The sequence below is a fragment of the Struthio camelus genome, chromosome 15 (assembly GCF_040807025.1).
Source record: "Struthio camelus isolate bStrCam1 chromosome 15, bStrCam1.hap1, whole genome shotgun sequence".
NCBI classification, from domain to species: domain Eukaryota; kingdom Metazoa; phylum Chordata; class Aves; order Struthioniformes; family Struthionidae; genus Struthio; species Struthio camelus.
In genome coordinates this window covers 3,420,850-3,443,036 of record NC_090956.1, presented here as the reverse complement: position 1 = coordinate 3,443,036, position 22,187 = coordinate 3,420,850, and the positions used below count along the sequence as shown (strand labels likewise).

Here is a 22,187-nt window from a genome sequence, read left to right as displayed (position 1 = left end):
CCTATAGGAAAACTTTGCATAACTCAGGCTCAGGAGATTTAACATAAGTCACTTCTGGCTTGTTTTTCTTGATTACTTCAGCCAGCAGATCATGGGTGAGGCAGCATGGTTTCTAGGTGTACTGCTGGATCCTGAAAGCCCGGAGTTCTACTCTTGTGTGTTTGCTGCTGATCTGCTGGATTACTTTGTTCAAGCTATTTGCCTTCCGCTTACCTTTTGTACCTGCTCTGTCAAAATGATCCGGGTTAGAAAAGAGCTTTTGATTATTAAAAATGGCTGAGCTAAAGCTGACTGATTGTCGGAACAGGTAAGATGTGAGCGTGTGCCAGCAGAGACTCTCTAACCCTTGGGAGGGTAATAGGTAGTAGGTATTTGTGACAACCAGGTAGAGAATAGCTCTTTTAATTGTGCTCCTCCAGGCAAATTTGCATCTCTGACTGCAGCCTGAGGTTCCAGATGGCAAATTCTGGTGCATGTTTTAATAGGTTGTTGGTTAGGCTATCCTTAGGCTAGTGAGATAACGCAGTTTTGATCAAAACACGCTCTTAGTATATTTGGAAACAAATTGGTTGTCTTAATTCTTCTGTAAATTGGCTGCTGCGGTAAATGAGTCTTCACTTACATCAGAGTTGGATGATGGCACTAAACATTTGGAAGGAGTATGTATTTTAAAGACTCTTCAAATGGAAATTAGGAAGTTTCTGTGTGACACTAATCTTGTGAAATTTTTTAAACTTATATTTTAGTATTTATTTTCTTTACTTTCCAGTGGAAAAAAAGATAATTTGTTAAACTCTTTAGGTAGAAAAAACCCCAGTAATTCTGAACAGCATTGGCAGTGTTTAGCAACAGGAAGTCTGTGAATCTGCCATTACTGCTTACTACTGAAAGTTTAGAAGGGGTCATTGGGCCATCCAAATAACTATATACATATACGGTAAAAGGAATTTGTAGTGTTGGCAGCAATCCAAAAAACTCAAATGCTGGGAAAGTTGTTCTCTGCTTTTTCTAGCACCACTGTATTTCGGAAACAACTTGTTTACTTTATGAATTCTTGTCAAAACTCAGTGCCAAAAACATGTACAGCTTCTAAGTGGAATTGACTGGCTGAAGTCTTGAGGCAAATGCACAGATATACTGTAGCCAGATTAAGGTTAGCCTGCTATTTGTACTCTTCTGTAATGCTGATTTTAAGTAACACTAAAAAATTACTGACCTGGATGCCATGGTTAGATATGTTCCAGGTTATCAAATTTGAAACCTGTTTCTCCACTGACTGTAAGCGGAGACTGTTGGTCAGCAGGGGGTTATTTTGCGGTGTTGAGGAATTCAGTATTTGTATTTGTGCACCAGTGCAGCCCCAGTGAGCTGAACGGCATCCGCACGAGCTTCTCCAGCGGATGTTTTGGGGTTGGGAGGATGTGCAGAACATGCTTTCTTTGGCTCTGAAGAGAATCTCCAAAGCCCCAGTGTTTATGGAGATGCGATCTTCTTGCCTCTTTCCCCTTCTTTTCTCAAAATTAGGTGCAGCTACAGCACCAACTCCAATCAACCCCTTCCAAGTGAATCAGCCTCAGCCACTCACTCTAAATCAGATGAGAGCAAGTCCTGTCATGGGAACCAGTCCTTCTTTCAGTGCTGTGCCACCAATAAGCATGGAGCCAATACCTCTGTCTTCCATGGCCCCAGTGCCTGTGGGAATGGCGCCGATACCAGCTATGGGCACTGTGGCGTCTATAACAAGAATGGGCCAGGGGCTGAATGTGAGCATTGCAGGATCAATGACCCAACCTCTTCACAGTACAGGAATGCCGCCGTCAGCGTCCCAGTCTACAAATACGACTAACCCTTTCCTCCTATAAAGACCCAATCAAAAGAACTTTCTTTTCATAGTGTTTTCAGGCTGAAGTCTTTACAGCTCAATGAACGTGGCCTGTTTGGACTGAACGGTGTATAAGAGACTTGGAAGTAGATTTGCAGTTTACAGTTATGATCTTTGAAGAGTTGTCTCTACTTACCAGTTAATCTAAATCTAGTCTTTGCTACAGATGGTACCTTACTTTGGCTTGTTGAGCATTATGTGAAATGTTCAGACTTTTCACCAAAGTTAGATTCTGCCCATTTTGTTACTCTGTTTATCATTTCAATACACTTTCTAGGGAGAACCTGCCATTTTAAACTTCGTTGGCTATTTTGTAGATGTCAGATGATGTGCTGGATCCTGAAATTACTATTTACCTGCATCTGTCACTTCCTATGCCCATACGATAGACCTGAGATTCAGAGTGCTAGTGAATGTTTTGCACATAACTATACACAGTTCTAGACTGTTGGTTCACCCATAGTCCTTACTCTTAGAAGAGAACGATTTTGAGGGCCCAGGTGGCTGGTTTTTATGCATTAAACATTGCAACGCAAAATCGCACTGCTTTCGTATCAAAGGTTTGACCGAGAAAGCAAGCTTGTCTCAAAAGGAAAAACAGACAAAAAACCCAAGAACATTCTCAAGTTGTCAAGTATAATGTGTGCTGTTGTATGCAGTGTTGAATTTGTACACTACTCTCTAAGGACTCCTGAGGAACTCTCTGTGAGTGGCATGCTGCACTCGTGCTGAGTGAGTGTCCTGCTCTGTGCTTGTCCAGTACCAGCTTCGTTTGGAAGTTATCATGTGTATTTTGTTTTTATTTGACTTACAACGTGAGTTGAAAGGAAAAAAAGAAATACAGTGGGACAACTTTGAATTCAGTTTCACCGGGGCAAGCTTTAAAACTAATTCAGGCTTAACCTTGCTATATGCAGTTACTCTTGTATACTTTTGCACATATTTTGTTTAGTACAGTTTCATATTTGAGTTTGCAGAGTTACCTAATAGTCCTTTTTGTGCTAATTTTTATAATGTGGTTCTTATTTAACTGTCTGGTTTTGATAGATTTATCAAGTCTGGCTGAAAAAATTAAGATATTGGCAAATGTCATTTTTATGGTTTTAATGCCCTCTTATTTATGGTTTTAGCTCTTTGTTTCTGTAAAGAGAGTTTAAAAGGGAAGATTAACACTAAAATATTCTACTTTTAAATGAAGTATTCATAATGAAAATCAAAGCAAATTCTCTCAACTAATTATTTTTAGATGAATTGAATTTGAACATGACGTGATTTAAGACTACATTAAAAAGAAGAAACACTAAAGTCGCCTTTCCCTTAATTTGTTCCGGTTTTCTGATTACCAAAATGGACAGACACTTTGCCTTTATGGAGACCGTAAGAAAGGCTAGCTTTTCTTGTAATACTTCTTGAAATGCTAAAAATTCTAATGTACAAACACAACTCATTAATTTCATTGACTAATTTTTCTTAATGAAAGGTGCACTCCTTATTAGTAAGTGGTTCCATTTACAATTATTAATTGTAAGCTGAACTATACATTTTAACTTGCATGTCTGGACTCATCAGCACTAAACCACGCTCAGGTTTCAGTCAGTGTTACTGGAATAAACCTGGCCTTCTCTAAGACGGCAGCGTTTTTTAAGCTCTGCTTTCATGAGCAACACAAATGTATGCAGAGCATGTAGAAAGGGATGTCCCAGTGCTTGTAACTGCCTTGAGGGTATCTCTGTGAATGAACTGATGCATCTTGGTGGCCTTTCCTGAATTAGAAGGGGGGGGGGGGGGAAAGGCGGAAAGAAATTGCCAGAGCTCTGTGTCCTGGTGTAATGATGCTGCGTGGGACTGCACCAGCCTAGGGTAGTGTGCCATAGGAAGGAAGGGCTGGCTAGCATGAAGGGGACTGGATTATGTCCTTTGGTGGGTGGGAGAGGCTGAAAGACTATCAAATCTAGGGTACAATCACAGATTTTAGCTGTGTAGGTCAGTGTAGCTCTATTAGTGTATGGAATGCTAAATGTGTGGATGTTTCTATGCAGATTGTTCTATCCTCTCGATACTGTTGAATTGACAAGTAGGATTCAGAATATTCATCTGCTCTTGTTTTATATAGGAGGGAAGAGAATTACTGTCCACACCCAGTATGTCTTTAAAAAAACAAAAACAAAAACCATTCATGTTGCCTTTCAGAATAAGAAAAAATACTTAACTTTTTGTTGTTGTTGAAGCTATTGAAAAGTGTAGACCAGGAAGGGTGTGATTCTTGCAGATGGGAAAAAAAGTGCTTTCCAATTGATCTGTGGCAAGACTTATCCTTCGTTATTTTTCCAATTTAATTTTATCCACAGTGGAATTGAGGTGGTTTGATGTTTTTCCCTTAGTCGGTCACCTGAGTGCATTTGCAATGATTAGATGGGGCATTATCTATTCAGCCAAAAAGTTCCGATCACATCTTCTCGCGAAACACTAGGTAACTGTTTTTGGAGGCAAGATGGGGCTGATAGTAAGTGTTTTGAAATTTATAAAGTCGTTTACAGTTCAGAATAATGAGCTGTCATCATGACTTGATAAAGATGTATTGTTGGTCTGGTAGGGAGCCCTAGCTTAATGAAACTGCTGAATGGCAAATTGTTGCTTTTACCAAGCCACTTCTCTAAGAGCTGTATTACTTTTACATTATATATATATGTGTGTATATATATATCGCACAGTAAACCATGACAAGACACGGAACAGTGATTAGCCCAGATCATGGTGCTGTAAGGCATTAGGCCAAGGACTCAGACCATGCTGAGATTCCCAACCTGACCTGGGTATTGCAGGAGGAAATGGGTTCAAGAGCATATAAGCAGCTGGTTTGGTAAATCTGCTTGGTTACTAGCTTGTAGACATGCCTGTATCTCTCAAGTGCCATGCGGACTTGTGGCGCTGTAACAGTAACACTGAAAGGTGGTTTCTGTCCTAGCCAGTTGAGGCTTCAGTTGTGTCCAGAAAGGTAAATCTGCTTCATGGTAATTTAACTGCTATCCAGAACAATTCCTTCTCCCTCCCCGCCCTCCCACTTCTTTTTGCATGGAGGACGTATGTGTATCTGATCACATCTGCTCTGGCGTATTTCTCCACATGCATTTGCCTCTTCCTCTTCTTTTCCCACTTTGAAATATTAAAAGTGCTTTTGATTTTAAAATGTTAGCATCCTAAAATAGCCTTACTGGTCAAATTGACCAAAGAATAAAGTGTTAATTATTTTATAGAAATAAAAATATCTTGGCATAATTTTAAACCCCAAAATAAGCTCAGTTATTTATTCAGTTTTATACGATATAGAAACTAAACTACGTTGAGGGGACAGGGAAGGAAAACCATGGTGGGGTTGTGGTGATTACAGTCTTCTTGAAGTCCCATAGCTAAGACAACTGTTGTTATCCATCTTCCCTTTTGCTGTTACAGTTTCTAATGTGTACTGTATGTATTAATATTGCACAGATTGTGGAGAAATATATGGTTTATTTTTCACAGCAGAATCTCACAAGACTCGCTTCCTTTACAAGTGTTACAATTTAAATATTTACCAAACTGTTTTCATAATACTGGGAGCCGGCTGCTTTTTATGAATTTGTGCTGACTATTGACATTATTTACTGTATAAATAATTTATCATTTGTACTATTGTATCATAATGTCTGTATCTGTGTCATTTTTCCCTAGCGATGTCACAAATGTGATATTTAATAATGCCATCAGAACAGTGGAAAGACAAGGGGTTTGTAGGTGACTGGTCAGAATTAAAATTGTATTGCTTATATTCCAGATGTGTTGCTTTTTCTAGACTCTGCGTAGTGTTTGTCACATTTAAGAACTGTTGCTGTCGTGCTTGATTTAGTTTTCAAGAAAGTTGATGGATTGGATGAGATTATTAAGGTTTGTGCTAAAAGTCCTAGGTTCTAGGATAAATCTAATCGTTATTGAGAGTAACGCTTCTTGTACATTGTCAATGTGATTTCTTCAAAGCACTCATCACTTTCCTGGTGCAGGCCTGCTCTTACTATGAGAAAGGAGGGTTTCTTACAAATCACTTAAATAGAATCAGTTGAGACCTTATTAACTCAATAAAAATGAAGACTTGTTGTGTTGCAGGTGACTGAATTGCTTCTTTAAACCACATTATCTTTTAAACAGCATTTTTGGAAGGATGATCAACTGCTTTCTCAGTGGAGGCGTCCATATTTATGTAACTTTAAAGACAGTCATTCATGGAGTAGGGTTCGGGGGAGCTGTGACAAAACTGACTTTGGGAATCGTTTCAGTTTTTCCAGTTTTTGAGTCTTGCCCTTTCTGCAGTCTTGGCTCTGTCTCGTTGTTCAAGTGGCCTAGCAGGTCGGTTGACAGTGAGCCTGCCTCCAGCTGGAGGTGACTTCAGTTTCTAATTGTGGATGTTTTAAATTGGCAGGTGCTTCGTTATCAGGCTGTTTGAAGAGCTACCTCTCAGGAACCCCTCCAGGTTTCCTCTAGCTACAGTTTGCTGCTAATCAGACTGATCAGTAATCAAATACTTCATTTGCTAATGCTGGAACTGCAGTGGTGCTGGAGAACTGATTATTGTAAAGGCAGACATGGGGAAAAGTCCTGTCTAACGTTTTGCTTTCAGATTTGTGGGACAACGCTTGACGTGGGCGTTCTGTAAACCCGCTGCTTCAGTAACACTCCAATTTCCGTAGAAAATGAGGTTGCCTCTGGTTATCTCTTTGATTCATTTTACTTCTGTGTTTGGGCCTGAAAGGAAAAGAAAAACATCTGTTACCAAGGATGACGAGCCAAATATAATATTTCTGGTACCTCTCATTTTTACAAAATAATATTTCGTTACTTGCTTTCTGCTCCTGTGCAGGATGTGTCTTCTGTGCGCTCTTATTTATTGTTACTCTGGCCGTTTTCTCTTTTTCCGTGTGATCAGTACTTTACTGTTCTGCTTCACCTCTTGCAACTGCACATGTTAAAGTAAAGCTGCTTGCCACTGGGAAGATCTAGGAAGAGCTTGAATTGGAAACTTTTGTGATAACTTCATCACAGAATCACAGAATGGTTGAGGTTGGAAGGGACTTCTGGAGATCATCTAGTCCAACCTAGGGTCCTCTAGAGCATTTTTCCCAGACGGGTTTTGAATCTCTCCAGGGAAGGAGACTCCACAGCCTCTCTGGGCAACCTGTTCCAGTGCTCTGTCACCCTCCCAGGAAAGGTTTTCCTCATGTTCAGAAGGAACTTCCTGTGGTTCCGTTTCTGCCCGTTGCCTCTTGTCCTGTTGCTGGACATCAGCGAAAATAGTCAGGCCCCATCCTCTTGACACCCTCCCTTCAGATATTTGTATACATTGATGAGATCCCCTCTCAGTCTTCTCTTCTCCAGGCTCAACAGGCCCAGCTCTTGCAGTCTTTCTTCAGGGGAGAGATGCTCCAGTCCCCTGATCATCTTCGTAGCCCTCCGCTGGACTCGCTCCAGGAGCTCCGTCTCTCTCTTGTACTGGGAAGCCCAGAACTGGACACAGTACTCCAGAGGTGGCCTCCCCAGGGCTGAGTAGAGGGGGAGGATCACCTCCCTCGACCTGCTGGCAACAATCTTCCTAATGCACCCCAGGATCCCATTGGCCCTCCTGGCCACAAGGGCACATTGCTGGCTCATGGTTAACTTCTTGTCCCCCAGGATGCCCAGGTCCTTCTCTGCAGAGCTGCTTTCCAGCAGGTCAACCCCCAGCCTGTCCTGGTGCTTGGGGTTCTTCCTCCCTAGGTGCAGGACCCTGCACTTGCCTTCATGAGGTTCCTCTCTGCCCAGCTCTCCAGCCTGTCCAGGTCCCTCTCAATGGCAGCACAGCCTTCTGGTGTGTCAGCCCTTCCCCCCAGTTTAGTATCATCAGCAAACTTGCTGAGAGTGCACTCTGTGCCTTCCTCCAGGTCACTGATGAATAAATTGAGCGAGACTGGACCCAGTACTGACCCCTGGAGGACACTGCTAGCTACAGGCCTCCAGCTAGACTCTGCGGCTGATCACAACCCTCTGAGGTCTGCTGTTCAGTCCACCGCACCGTGCGCTCCTCTAACCCGCAATTTCTGAGCTTACCTATAAGAACATGATGGGAGTTTGTAATACTCTTTAAAATGGCCTGAATACTGCAGACCTCTGCAAGCCAAAGGGGTTGTTGGAGGGAGTCTAAACTGATAAAGCAGGTTGTGAGGTAGGGTTATGGCTGTTGCTGAGCCTTCCTCTGACCTTGGGCAAATTGCTTTCTCCCTGTCCTGGATTTCCTCTTCCTCTCCTGTAAAGAGAGGTGGTATTTGCCTGCTTTTGCAGAGGAAAAGGGCTTGTCTGGATAAAGTATTATCTAGAAGTTTGCCCTCATCCACACTGGGGTTGCCAAAGTATTTTTGCTTAGTACATAAATCGCTGTTGCCTCTCGTTTGTCCTGGCTTCTGAGCGAGTGCAGCTCTGCTCTTCCACCCGTGCTCATCAAGCTGTGGGGAGGTGGTGTGAGCCAGATCACACTATGGCTTTGGCAAGACTTTAGCAACTGGCTGCAATCCACGTTTCAGAGAACCAACTTGATTTATACAACCCCTTAGATTAAAGACTTCCGTCATCTTGAAGTTATCTGTCATCAGCCTTGCAGGTAATCACCTCCTCTGTATTGCTGAATTTGGACATGGACATCAGTTTTGTAAATATCGAAGTTTGTTTTGAAATGCAGTGTTATAAATAGCTAAGAGCCAGTGTTGTACATGGTTGTAACAATCCTGTCTCTTAATGCTTTGCTGTCAATCGATTGTATGCTGTAATTGCTGAAGAGCTGGGGTTTCAGTGAACATATATACCCTGTCCCAGTCCCTTTGGGGCTTTAAAAATCCCTCTCAATTACCCATTAGGGTGGCTAATTGGCAGCCGTCTGGTGATCAATAGCAGACTGGCGATCTACCAGCATGATACAAAGGAGTGGTTTGCAAAGGATGAGATAGTAAGTTGTAAACTGAGAAATTCAAAGTGTACGCCCTGGACAGTGAGACTAGGGGTGGCAGTTCCCTTGGGGCTGTTCAGAACAGCTCCAGAACCAAGAAGGTGCCATGGTGGCATCTTGGCTTGCTGGGTCAAAGCTGCCTCTGTGGGACTGCATCAGTAGCTCAGAGCCAGACAGGAGGGCATCCTCTAACTTTGCTGGGGGGTGCCAGGAGCTCTACCAAGCCTGAAGTGAATAATGTGACCATCGTGTATTTTGGTAGTCTCTTTCTGGCATAGCTGTACTAGAGCAGGTGCTATGAGTGATCTTTCTTGCTGTCTCTTAAGGATTATAGAATAGCACATTGTTTTTATCCAAAGAAATTGTAAATATCACTTGAGGGGAAGAATGACGTGTAGTGACTGTTCCTTTAATTTCTGATCTTCACATGTAGAGATTCAGGTGAAAATGGGGGCTAGGAGGTGGTGCAAAATTTAATCATAAGTGAATGAGCCAAGTTCATTAGTAAATTGGTCTGTAACAGTTATCAGTTATGATCTCATGCATTGAAATTCCGATTGAAAATGCTGCTGAAGTGCAGAATGCTCTAAAAGCAGCCAAATGTTGTAATAACCACCAAACACCCAGCTGCTATTGTGCGGGGTGCAGCGACTTCAACACATCCCTGCGCAGAAGCACAAGGCAGCATGTGACGCTGCCCGCAGACGGACTGCTGCGGGTGTGTGCAGGAGGGGGCAGGTATTCAGCAATTACCTGTGGCTATTTCAGTATGCACTTATAAAAGCACTCTGAACATGTTATCTGATCTGTTTTCAGCACTTGGGCAGCTGGTTGAGCAACTGCATTCCCATTCTCAGGTGAAAGAAAATCAATGACATTTCAAATAGCTGGGATAAAGCAGTAGTAAAGGTGGAGATGATACTGCCAGCTCCCTGCCTGGTTTGGCCTGACTGGGACCTCAGCGCTGCTCCCTCTGCTCTTAGATAAGCTCTGGGAGATCCTCGGAAGCAGTTACTGCATTGTGGTTTTAAATTCTGTTTAAAGCAGCGCACCGTGCAGCCCTGGAGCTGCTGAAGATCGTGTCAAAGCTCATCCAGCCCAGTGTCCTGTCTCTGGCAGTTGCCAGCAGCAGACGCTCAGGGGAGGCTATGTGCAGAGTTCAGCAACTGCTGGCTTCAGAGGCTTCTGGAGCTGGAGGTCTGAGCAAAAGCATTGCATTTAATAGTCACCAATGAATTTGCCTAATCCCTTTCCAAAATCAGTTATTCTCTTGGCCTCCATCACAACACAACATATTCCACAATTTAATTAGGCATGGTCTGGAGGAGAACTTGCTGAACTACTGGAATGGCACAGATCCAAGAGGGCTGAAAAGCCTGCATGGGGTGTTGGCTCCGAGCGTGGATTTGTCCCACCAGTTGCATTATCACTAAGATGTTTGGGATTTCCAATAAAGCCCATAGTGCTGTGGTTGAACCATCACATAGTCTGGTCACCACCCTGGTGTTGGGCAGTTGCAAGTTGACTGATTTTGCTGCTGTTCGTATCGTGGGCGCAGCTGACAGAGCTGGGCACAGCATTACGGAAGTCTGGACGGTGGCGGGGAGGTGCTGTCTGGATTGCAGGTATGATCAGTGCAAAATGAGAGTAACGCTGTGCCTCAGCAAGGGCATGCTTGAGGGTTGATAAGGCCGTGTTGCCCATCCCTTTGGACAGCAAGGACAACAGTCCAGGGGCTACTTATCTCTCTTCTCTTACTGCTAAGCCAGGGTAAGAAGACTTTCACACCAAACTATGTGCCCAGCAGATCCTTGCAGTCAGGGCACATCTAGAAATCCAGATACTGACAGGTAATCTAAGACAGGTAATCATCAGTGCAGCCACCTTTCTCACGTCCCACTGGGATGGGAACATGTAGTCTGTAAAAATCAGACAATAAGGTCTCAGGTCTTTTTAATGGGCCTTTTGATCAGGGGATGAAATTCAGTGGGACAGTCAAGCTAAAGGGAACCAGTTAAGACCTGTATGTGGCCTAGGAGACCTTGGGCAGGTTGGGTTTTTTTAGTGTCTTCATTGGTACTAAATGTAGTGATATTCTCTAAGGTGAATTTGGGTACTTAACTATCTTGGCCTGAATAGAGTTATAAAAATAGAAGTCTACAGTGGTTAGATGCTGCTACAAATCTTCCCTAGGAAGTCTGAAGGACAAAAGACTGAATCATTTGAATCAGCCACAAAACCTTCAGCTTTCCTTACACACTTGCTTCCATATAACCTCCGTGTTAGGGTGGCTCAGGCCTGGTTTGAGGGGCCGAAAGAGGGTTTCTATCGGTATTTGTACTCCAAAGACTCCCAGGCACTGAAAACTTGTCATCTCACATCTAGCACTAGTATCCCTGTGTCCTAGCATTCAGCAGCTTCTGTTAAGCTGCAGGCAGTGGGATGCTGGGTGCTTGGAAGTCCCATGCAGGCTGTCAGGAGCTGCGATTTTGTGTGTGCGTGCGCGATACGTGGATTATAGTCCAAATTCAGAAGGCGTTGATTTGTGTGTCAGCTCACCCGAGTGCCTTGGCTCTTGAGGTTCACACTTGCCCTGGTTTGCGTCTCAGGGTGACTCTCTTCTAAGGGGGAAAAACCTTGGGGACCCCCTCTCCAGCATGCACCGTGTGGACAGACAGTGAGAGGACAAAAGGGGATGAGTGCTGAGCCTCGCTCGGGGGATGCGTGAGGGTGGTGGTCCTGCTCGCTCTGGAAGGCCTTAAAGTCGTTACTGGTGGCTGCTCTAGCCAAGCTGTTTGGCCTCTGTACCTCTCAGGAGAAGGTAGGGATGCTGGGAAGCACCAAGTGGTGCAAGGCCTCAGCCCCGTGGGATCCTCGTGATGGTCTCGGGGGGTGGGGGGGAGTCCCCTGCTAGCTGTGCCCTGCAGCAGGAGCTGGGCAGTGGGTGCGAGAGGGGTCTGTGGGCCTCTCACTGCTGTGCAGGAGGGCTCTGTTCCTTGACCACCTTTGAGAGGCGCCCAGGAGCCAGCATCTGCCACAGCTGCCTGCCTACCTGGCTGCTGCTCACTGGGATCCTGGGGCTCAGGCTTGGCTGCGGGGGGGGGGAGGTGGCGTTTCCAAGTGTGAGCATCGCGGAGAGTCAGCGAGATGGCCGAGACCAATGCCACGGCTGCATTTCCACCAGGGAAAAACCCCTCCTTTGGCTGCTTTGCTGTCCTCTCCTGTGGCTCTGGTGGATGAGCTGCAGGTAGCCAGATTGCGGGCCACCCGCTGGTTGGTGGCCCAACCAGCTCCCCTGGGGCTGCCTGGCCTCCAAGCGTTTCCTCTGTGGACTCCTGCCACTGCAGGAGCCAGTACCTGGGCAGGGGACCATGGATCCAGGGTGTTAGCTTGGGGTCCTGGGGAGGTCCTGGCATGATGCTCTGGTGGCCTTGGCATAGACAGGTCATCCTGGGGCTGGCTTGCGACAGGCTGAAATGCTGCTGGTGATGAGGCCTAGTAGAGTCAGAAGCCGGACTTCCTTCAGTTCTGGCTGAGTTTTGTGCTGTGTTTTCCCCCCACCCTGGGCCTTGGAGTATTTCACAGGAGGGTCCTGCTCTTAAAAGGGCCCTGCTGCTGTGGAGCAATTGTCAGCTTTAATCCGTCTGCAAGGCTCCCTTCTTGAGATGGAGGTAATTTCTAGCTCCTGCAATAACGCTGTGGTAAAATAGCCTTACTAGCCTGAGGACAAAGGTGGTTTCTCCAGCACTAAGCAATGCATGGGTTTCAGCTCAGTCCCACTGCCTGTGCGGCAGCTCCTACCAATAGCACTAGGACATGCCCTGGGAACCTGCTGCCCTCGGGTACCGGTCGGACCCTCTGCAATTCGGGTGATGCCAAGGGTGCAATGCTTTTTTGGAGCCCTGTATGGCAGGTGGGAAGCAAGCTGGCTTGGGCAGCTCTTTGAGTTTACTTTTACGGAGGTGGCTATAGGGCTGGGAAGCGTTTGCCCCTGAGCTCTCAGGGCGAGGGGCAGAGGCAGGGCAGCCAGCATCGTTGTATTGTGCAATTTCCTATGCAGGAGCAAGAAGTACTTGTCTGTCCTTCACACAGCTTTAATACTTAATTGTTATTAGCAATGCCTAACGTCTTTCTAAAGGTTGCAAATTACCATGAGAGGGCAGGAGCTGATCCAGCTGTTTCCAGTTTTGGTAGAAGGGGCTCTGTGTCCTGGCAGGTTTGATTCCCAGGTTGCTGTTCAGACCCAGTCTTATGCTATTTCTCTCGTAGGGTAACTTCCCCTGTGATGGCAGGAACCCTGTGCCACAAAGAGCACAGTCTCTCAAGCTCTTTCCGCTTTTGCCCTGGGAGGCTTCTTTCCAGGTGGTGGTTCTGCCTGTCACGTTGTTCCTTGGCTCTGCAGGTACCAGCAGTTGTGGACTTGTGTCTGGCTGTGGTGCACTGACCCTCTCTGCACCCTCCCTGCACTGCTGTCATGAGTTTGCCCCTCTTTCTCCTGTCTCTGCTGCCTGCTGCTCCCATGCTCATGTATGCCTAGCCCATTGCTCTCGCTGGGAGTGAAGCTGGCTGTGGCAGCATCCTGCCTAACAAACATCGCTGTTGGTATCTACTGGTATGTGCTGTACCTGTTCTTTCTGGCGTTCCTCATCCCCCTCTCCACCATCTGTATTTAGTGCATTGAGAGCCAGAAGCACATCTCGTGCATGGTGCTGCTGTTGCCCCAGAGGAAGGTCAGGATGAAGAGCAAGATGGTTGTGTCAACAGCAGTAACCGTCTGCTCCACCTTTTCCTCTGCTGGGCGCCCTACTTCATTCTGCAGCTGGTTCAGTTCACCTCAGAGTTGCACAGCCCACCATCACGTTCCTGGCTGCCTACAACTTGGCCATTGGCCCCCTTTGTGTACGCCTTGCCGAGCAACGTTCCCAAGGTGTCTCGTGAAGGTCATCTGCCCGGCCCAGTGCCAAGCACCAAGAGACACCTCTCGTGGAAAGTCACTTTCTCAGTAAAAATACACCATGAGCCACGTTGAGAGACTGCTCTTAGTGTGACGCAGTCTCATCATGCAGGTAATTATCTCGCACTGCCTGTCTCGGTTCCTTAGGCCTGGGTAGCATCACGGCAGTGGAGACAGGTTGATAGAGTACAGGTGCCCTGAATGAGGAAAAAACAGATTAGCTGGTTTAAAGCAATTGGGCGTAATGGAGGCTAATGTTTTGCTGCATCTAAGGCAGATTCACTAAAAAGGAAGAAGTAGTGGAGGGAGGCATCTGCAGGGGATATGGTGTGGACTCTCCCTGCAGTGATGCTGTACAGAAACCTGACAACGTGCTGGAGGAAGGCTGCAGCAAAGTCCTGAATTATCTCAGAGACTTTATTTACTTCTAATGGCTCTGTTTTGATGACATTAAAGCCCCATCCTATGTCAGGAAAGTGGCAGAACAGATGTTCTGAACTGAGAGTTTTTCTGCCTATCTTGAATTAGGAGGTTAATGGCCAATTTCACTGTCTGGGAGAGACTTAAGTAAGTAAGTGTAACAAAACACAAGCTGCAGAGTGCCAGCTGAGGGCCTCATACTAACCTGTGTTACAAGAGGTGGCCAGGAGCTTCAGTCAAATCTTGGAGTAAAAGGGGACACATTAACTAGTAAACTAGTTGGGTGGTCACAGCTGCCTGGAGAGCAGGCAGAAGACTATCACTTTGGCACTACCAGAGCAAGGCTGTTTTTTTTTCTTTTCCTGGGTTTTGGCTGTTCTTAAAGCATGGGTTCTTAACCTTTAATACATTACTAAGAAAGGGATATATAATTTGTAAGTGTTCTTAGTTGCAGCTAATGTCACACGCTGTAGGCAGCACAGCAGAGTGTGTATCTTCATTCCTCCGTGAGCAGAGGTGATTCTCCCCCTCCCCAGGGTAAAACAGCTGCAAGCTTTCTCCCACACTTGAGTCCAAAGTGGCTTTGGTTCGCGTTCCAAGCCTTAAAACTGAGACAGCTGCCCAGAAAATTGTAAAGGCAGCAGCGAGCCTGTCTCTGGGAGAAGAGCGTGTTTATAAGATATATCAACAGTTGCCTTTCTGAACAATGGCTTGATATTGAACTCAGGAAACACGATTATTTAAAAAAAAATAAATAAAAAAAGCACCCTCACACATGGCATTGTATAAGGACCAAACTGTGTCAAATTGGAAAAGCTTCTGCACGGACTTCAAGGTCTTGAAGAAGACGGTATTTGAGGCTCTTAACAAATATGAGCAAGACATTGAGCAGCGAAAAAAAAAAAAAAAACACAGAGACAACTGCCAAAAGCCCCGCTAATGCAAGTAGCAGTGTGGAAATTGCTGATACAGTGAAACGTGGTGTCTCAAATATTTGATGGAATTGGGTTTTTTTTTTTTTTTGTTTGTTTTTAACATGAAACCCATTCTTCTGAGGGGCACTGCAGCTTGGCTGGGAATGGTGAGGCTGTGCAAATGCATATGTCAGTTCTGATTGGCCTCAGTCCCAGGACAGCAGACCAGAACAAATAACTGCATTAAAGCAGCTAACTCTTCTTTTGAAACAAGTCGTGAGATCTGTAGTAGTAGCACACTGTAAAGTTTTATGTGAATAAATTCACTGCACCCCTGTGGGCATGAAGTTCGGCCTTTATCTCAGTTTAATACATTTTTTTATGGCTAGAGCCTGTCACGCTGTTTTGCTCTAAACTGGAATAGGGGCATGTAAATGTGCTCAAGGGAAAAAAAAAACATTTAAGTGGTAGTAGATTTTATGTTTGTCTTTGTACGTTTCAAGTATCCTGCTACTGTATCTAACTGCTTCCCAAATACTTTTAAAAAGGAAACAAAATTCCACACGTCTCCTCTCAGCCAACAGGAAATGCTTTCAAATTTGGATTCAAACATGACTCAGTTGAGAGATTACAACAGTTGCCAAAGCAACTGGTGGAGGAGCTTACTGGAAGTGTAAAAACCAATAAAAACATACTAGGAAAAAGCAAGAGACAAAAAATAAGCTGTAACCATGTTTGGAAAAGTACTTATAAATAGATCAGAAGATGCTAATGCTCAGAGCAAAATTCCAATGATGACATTATCTTTTATTGAATTATATTTATAAAAGCAGGCTTTGATTATACTGCTCAGTATGCACTAACACCTATAACCAACTGGGGTGCTTTGATATATGTCCTGGAGGCTCTACAGTTCAGCCTTGTGTATTACTACTTATATTTGCACTTCTACAGTTTCACTGTCTTGGTAGTTCATTTCTAGGGTGGTCTCATGCTAAGTTCGTCTCACAGTCATCTCTGGGTATTTGCAGTCACAACACACAATCTTATGTGCCCAAATGTTTATATCAAAATGACTGAGTGATTAGTCATTTTGTTGTAGAATACATTTCTTTCTCTTTGTACCTGTAAGAATAGCAGATCTTGGATGATTTAAGGCTTAGATACAGACATTCTGGCACAAGTAAAACAACAACAGCAGAAAGACAAAAACATAAGTATTCAGACACTCGCTTTTATTCAGCCTAAAAGAAGAGTACTAATATTAGCCCAGGTTGCTGCACTGAAAAACTTGGAAGAGTTGTTTTTTTTTTAAACAGTGCATGAGGTATTTTATTTAGTTGCACAAACTCTAAAGGACTATATCGGATTGAAATGGAAAGCTGAGGCAGCTTTTGCAGAGAAGCGCATGGCGGCAAAAAGCGCTTGCGTTTCACTGTAACGTTTCCACAGGCCCTTCTTTTTGGAAGGTGTGATAACTTCAATTTCTCATTTCTACCAGAGAAACATGAGTAAACAGCACTGGTTTGCACTGATGTTTTAAACACAGGGAAACCATTACAAAGATTAAACCTTCCTCTTCTTTTTGCATATAAAGAGTGTACAAAAGGCTGTTAAAAAAACTTTTATATAATAGATCTTATATTTTCATATTACACAAAAATGCGAAATATTATCTGATGACACCAATTTACCTTTTTTTTCAACCTGTATACTTAGGAAATGATTACACTTAGGAAATTATTCCAAAGCCTCATGGGCTTGCGCCCATGTCTCAGGTGAAATTTTCTCAGGGTTGTCAGACAGTCACTTCCATTTGCAAAAAAAAGCTCCCAAATTGGCTGTCTTCTGTATGAGTGAGTCTTTGAATGTCTCACTCTTGAGTTTAATAGTTATGAATCCCTTCTGTAACAGACACCAGAGAGTGGTTCTGCATGTCACTTGGGGTCACCTCATAGCCCAACTTCTTCATATCTTTGGTCACTACATTGAAGGAAATGGTCACAAAGCCTTGAGATCGCACCCTCGTTACTAGGAAAAAGATGACATCAGTAACACTGGTTAAGAGAGATTTTTGGAATAGCTGCTGAATTCCTCACCGATATCCAGGTGAGACTGTTCTCAGTAGGAAACACTGATCTGTCTTCCCAACAGAGGAAACAGATGGCTAAGCTGGGCTTACTCTCATGCAAGAAGTACAGTCAGGAAATCCTGAGGACATACCTTCTCTTCCTTCTCCCTGTGCTACAACTCTTGGGTCGGTAAATTCTGGACGTCTCCCCGTGAACCAACTTGGAGAAGAAAACAGAAAACAAGTCACTTATTGGATATACTCATTACTGTTTAGATTTGACATAGAAAGTTCTTTCCTTTTTTTCCAATATGCATATAATGAAATAAGACTCTTAGCCTTTGCGAGCAGTACAGAGTTTTGAAGGCTGGTTAACTTACTTTATTGCTTATCTGCTTTGACCAAAGATAAGTTTCATCTCTCCAAGGGAAAAACGAAACTAGTTTCATAAACATTATGTTAAATCCAAGTTATTTCTGGGCTAGACGGAATCTGTCTATGGCAAAGCAGTTTTCAGAAACAGTTACCCAGAGTAACAGAGGCTTGGCTACTTTGAATAAATCAAAAATGCAGATAATACAAGGGTATACAAATTAGAGCCTAGACCCATTAAAAAAATGGTATGAAGAAGAGAAAGAAATCAGTTGAATCTTGACTGCAGGGCCCAGGGATTCCCAAGCCAGCTTTCACCCAGACTGCTTAAGTACCACGAGCTGCACAAATGCAGCTATGAAGCTCATAGGCTCGGTAGGTTTAGTCAATCCACAACCTAAATAATCAGCTCACAGCCCAACAAACAGTACCATGGAAGAAAAAAACCTTTAACACCCTAAGCTGCTGTGGATATATTAAGTTCCTTTATTTGCTGCTACTCTGGAAGGCGGGGGAGGAGGGGGTATAAATAGAGCAAAGGTTATGGCAAATGCATCCTGGATGGAAGAAAAGTTAAAACCAGGAATTGTTTTTCCAAGCAAATTTTACACAAACATGCTCTATCTTTGCTTTACAGATTGTTCTTAATGTGGCTATCCTACCTGTAGCTGCCAGCTACAGTATGATTGAGGGGGTGAACTGCAGCACGGTCCTCTTAGAGGACCTTCCTTAGAAGCCCAGTGCCCACTAAAAATGCCCAGTAAAACCACTCCGAGCCAAGCTGGGCTTCTGCAAGTCATGTCACTGAAATGAATCGGCCCGTGGAGTAAGGAGTTGCCACACAGTGCAAGAGTTCAGAGATGAGTCTGTTAAAATTAGCAACTCTTTCTCAAACAAACCTTGTTCAAATCCAAGGATGACAAAAAAGGCAAGTTAGACAGCATTACTCCAAGCAAATAGTTAACAGGTTTTATGAAAGCTCTCTGAAGGACACTTTAGCTTCACCTCACTTAGTTCCTCAACTTTAGCTTCACCCATAAAACTCAAAACTATCTGTTTATGATACAAAATACGTGTACGTATGCACAAGTGAGTAGCTGGAGATACTTTTTTTTTTTTTTTTTTAAGAAGTTCTTCTTAGTCTTACTCACAAAGTCTTTAATTATTACCTTGTAAACTTCTGCAGCCTAGATGTAGACTCCGGAACAAACATAGGAATAGTTCTTATGTGCCTAAAACAAACATGAAAGGCACAGAAATTAAGAAATGAACCAAACAGCAATGGCAAGCCTCCTTATTTTTATTAAAGAGGCCAGAATTTCAGATACATTATATCACTGAACATCTCAGAGTAAAAATACTTTCCCATCCACAGAGGAAGGGCTTGCTTGCATAAGAAAGCTAGCACAGAGCAAACAAGTCACTTCAGAGTGCCATACATGCTGCTGCATCCTAGGAGTCCCAGAGATATAAATACAGAAGAGCATAGTAACTTACTCTACTTCCAGTGGCAGAAATGAAAGCTTAGCGCCTGCTGAGAGTGCTGGGGAAGAAGAACTGACATACTGCACTTCATACTTGGACTTTCTTCATACTAGTTTTGACTTTACGGAATTGCCTGCAGGATTACCAAAAATCATCTGATAACCAGGGGCTTCTACTAGAAGATCTATGCTGTTCATACCACTCTGATGACGTGACAAGGAGATAAGGGGACATTTTTGGCTCTGAAACAGCACAGATACTTAGAAATAAATTCCATTTTGATCCTGAAAGATGAGTAGGTCATCACCTCACCTTCCAGGTATAATGGGAACATGAACAGCTCCATAGCCTCTGACCACATCGTTTCCAAAAAAATCAGGTCCATAGACGCTTACTACAATCTGTGGCCCTGCAAAAGAAATGGAAGTCAGCAGGTTGCCTGGTCTGCGAGATGGGCCCCACCACCCCTGGGCACTCACAGCCGGATGGGTTTGTGCTCTTGAAGGTAATGTCGATGGGGAAGTTCCAGACGAGTGTAGAGTTTGCGGCATCGCTCTTGGAGGTGATCTGGGAGATGCCCTCCTCCAGGCCCTGCAGGGAGAGCGTGGCATGAGCCAAGGACCCCTGCCGGGCCCGTTTTACACAGGCCAGCAACGCAGCCCGCGTTTCAAGGGGACGTAAAAGGCTCTTACAGCAGTCGGAACCCAGTCCTGGCCGTAAACGAAGCAGAACTTGCAGTAGAGGTCATCAAACTCGGGGAACTGCGGGAGAGAGAAAGGCTGCGTTACTGGGGCTAGGGTTGGGGCCGAGCTACATTAGCGGGACCGAGGGCCAGCCTGTGTTACGAGGCTGAGGGAGCCGGCGCCAGCGGGGCCGAGAGCAGGCCGCGGTACCAGCACTGCGGCCAGTCCACTCCACGAAGCCAAGGTCCTCAGGCTCAGACCAAGCCCAGCTACCAGGGCCGGGGCCGGGGCTGAGGCCGGGCTGCGTTATGGGAACCGAGCGCCAACACACGTTTGCAGGACGAGGGCTGAGGCCGGGCTGCGTTATGCGAACCGAGCGCCAACACACTTTTGCGGGACGAGGGCTGAGGCCGGGCTGCGTTATGGGAACCGAGCGCCAACCCACGTTTGCAGGACGAGGGCTGAGGCCAGGCTGCGTTATGCGAACCGAGCGCCAACACACGTTAGCGGGACGAGGGCTGAGGCCGGGCTGCGTTATGGGAACCGAGCGCCAACACACGTTTGCAGGACGAGGGCTGAGGCCGGGCTGCGTTATGGGAACCGAGCGCCAACACACGTTTGCAGGACGAGGGCTGAGGCCGGGCTGCGTTATGGGAACCGAGCGCCAACCCACGTTAGCGGGACGAGGGCTGAGGCCGGGCTGCGTTATGGGAACCGAGCGCCAACACACGTTAGCGGGACGAGGGCTGAGGCCGGGCTGCGTTATGGGAACCGAGCGCCAACACACGTTAGCGGGACGAGGGCTGAGGCCGGGCTGCGTTATGGGAACCGAGCGCCAACCCACGTTTGCAGGACGAGGGCTGAGGCCAGGCTGCGTTATGCGAACCGAGCGCCAACACACGTTAGCGGGACGAGGGCTGAGGCCGGGCTGCGTTATGGGAACCGAGCGCCAACCCACGTTTGCAGGACGAGGGCTGAGGCCGGGCTGCGTTATGGGAACCGAGCGCCAACCCACGTTAGCGGGACGAGGGCTGAGGCCGGGCTGCGTTGCCGGGCCGGGGCGGGCCAAAGCCAGGCCACGGTGCCAGGACAGCGGCCAGGGCCGGGCCTGGGCCCTCAGCCGGCACCGAGCCCGGGGCCGGGCCTGCCTTACCGGGGCCGGGGGCTAGGCCGCGCCGCCGGTGCCGAGACCGGTCCGCGCTGCCCACGCCCCACAAGCCCATCGCGACCCCCCGGCCAGTCCCGCTCACCTGCCCGCTCTCGATCTGCCCGCTGACGGCCACCAGGAAGACGTCGGGGCTGCTGCTGCTGCTGCCGCTGCCGGCGGCGGCCGCCATGGCGCCGAGCGCGGCCTGGCTCGTTGCTGGGGGGGCGCGCGCGCCGCCGCCGTCGCCCTGGATACCGCGGACGGCGCGGCGCTGGGGACACGCTTCCTCGGCGGGCGGCGCTTCGCGGGGCCGCCGCTGGGGGGGGGGGGAGGAGGAGGAGGAGGAGGAGGAGGAGGAGGAGGAGGAGGGGGAGGGAGGCCCGGCCGTGGCTCGCCGCTTAACGGCGCTGCCCACCGCCCAAATTCAGCCCCCCGAAAGGCAGGCTACCCCCTGCCCTTCCCCGCCCTGCCGAGAGAGCCCGGCTGAGGCCTGCCGCTCTCATCACACCCGTGGCCCGGGGGGCGGGGAGGCCGCAGCGCCCCCCCCCCCCCCCCCCGGCCCTCGCCGTGCGATTCGTCGAGTTTCTCTAGATTTATGTGGTTTATGCTCATATTTTCCAGCCCGGTTGGAGCCCCGCGGCGGCCGCTAGGGGCGGCCTCGCGCCGGGAGGGTTTCCTTTATTTTTGTTTAATTTGAGATTTCTTTGGTTTGTTCCCCCCCCGCCCTGCTTTTTGCTTTTTTGGCATTCAGCAAACCAGACCAGATCGGGGTTGGGGCGGAGGGGGGGGCAGAAATCCCACCCTTTGGCCCCTGCCCCCCAGAAAAAAAAAAAAAAAAAAACAAAAAACCCGCTCTTTCCAAGGGAAAAATATCAGGAGGCGAAAATAAAGCGGCCCCTGACCAGCCGCCCCGGGCCGCCGAGTGACCAGCTACCGCCGCCCTCGCTCCGGGCCGACGCGGGGATGTTTTCACCCCCGGCCCGGCCCGCGCGGCGGCGGCCTGAGCCCGGAAAGGGCCGTGGGGGCTGCGGCCGGCGCCCCTCACCCTGCCTCTGGGCTCCTCCGGGCGCGGGGGGCTGCTGCTGGCCGTTGCCCCCACGCGGGCGCGCTGCGCCGGCCGGCCAGGCCCCCGAAAGCCGGTACTTTGTCACTGCCGCCTTCTCCGGTACCGGCAACGCCACCCCGGGGGCTGGTTCGGTGCCGCCCGCGGGCGCTCGGCCCAGCGGCAACGTTTTATTTATTTATTTATTTTTAAATCC

At 46.9% G+C, this 22,187-nt stretch overlaps 2 protein-coding genes across 7 annotated transcripts in view; one reads left to right on the top strand and one right to left on the bottom strand.

Annotated features, from left to right (window-relative positions):
* EPN2 (epsin 2) overlaps positions 1 to 5,687 on the top strand; it is a 49,836-nt gene extending 44,149 nt beyond the window's left edge. For all 4 annotated transcript variants that reach the window (XM_068908219.1, XM_068908221.1, XM_068908223.1 and 1 more), the window contains one exon: positions 1,525 to 5,687. In XM_068908219.1, the coding sequence (XP_068764320.1) occupies positions 1,525 to 1,862 (338 nt within the window). In that variant the 3' untranslated portion in view covers positions 1,863 to 5,687. The remainder of the gene's footprint in view (positions 1 to 1,524) is intronic.
* A 7,280-nt stretch (positions 5,688 to 12,967) lies between these two features.
* B9D1 (B9 domain containing 1) lies at positions 12,968 to 21,473 on the bottom strand. Of its 3 annotated transcripts, none has more exons than XM_068908226.1 (7): positions 21,032 to 21,445; positions 19,791 to 19,859; positions 19,578 to 19,689; positions 19,411 to 19,507; positions 18,783 to 18,845; positions 17,394 to 17,461; positions 12,968 to 14,033 (listed from the first exon to the last, which is right to left on the bottom strand). In XM_068908226.1, exons 1-7 carry the CDS (start codon positions 21,116 to 21,118, stop codon positions 13,996 to 13,998), a joined length of 534 nt encoding a protein of 177 aa, XP_068764327.1. In that variant the 5' UTR covers positions 21,119 to 21,445; the 3' UTR covers positions 12,968 to 13,995. The 3 variants fall into 3 exon arrangements, with proteins under 3 accessions (XP_068764327.1, XP_068764326.1, XP_068764325.1); XM_068908225.1 differs by lacking the exon at positions 12,968 to 14,033 and adding an exon at positions 15,882 to 16,295; XM_068908224.1 differs by lacking the exon at positions 12,968 to 14,033 and adding an exon at positions 16,385 to 17,201 and having other exon boundaries at positions 21,032 to 21,473.
* Positions 21,474 to 22,187: the final 714 nt, after the last annotated feature.

Coding starts and splice junctions, on each gene's coding strand:
- B9D1 (XM_068908224.1), bottom strand. CDS start 21,118: ATGGCGGCCGCCGCCGGCAGCGGCAGCAGCAGCAGCAGCCCCGACGTC. Junction 19,508..19,577: donor GAGCACAAACCCATCCGGCT/GTGAGTGCCCAG, acceptor TTTCTTTTGCAG/GGCCACAGATTGTAGTAAGC. Junction 17,202..17,393: donor ACAGGGAGAAGGAAGAGAAG/GTATGTCCTCAG, acceptor TCTTTTTCCTAG/TAACGAGGGTGCGATCTCAA.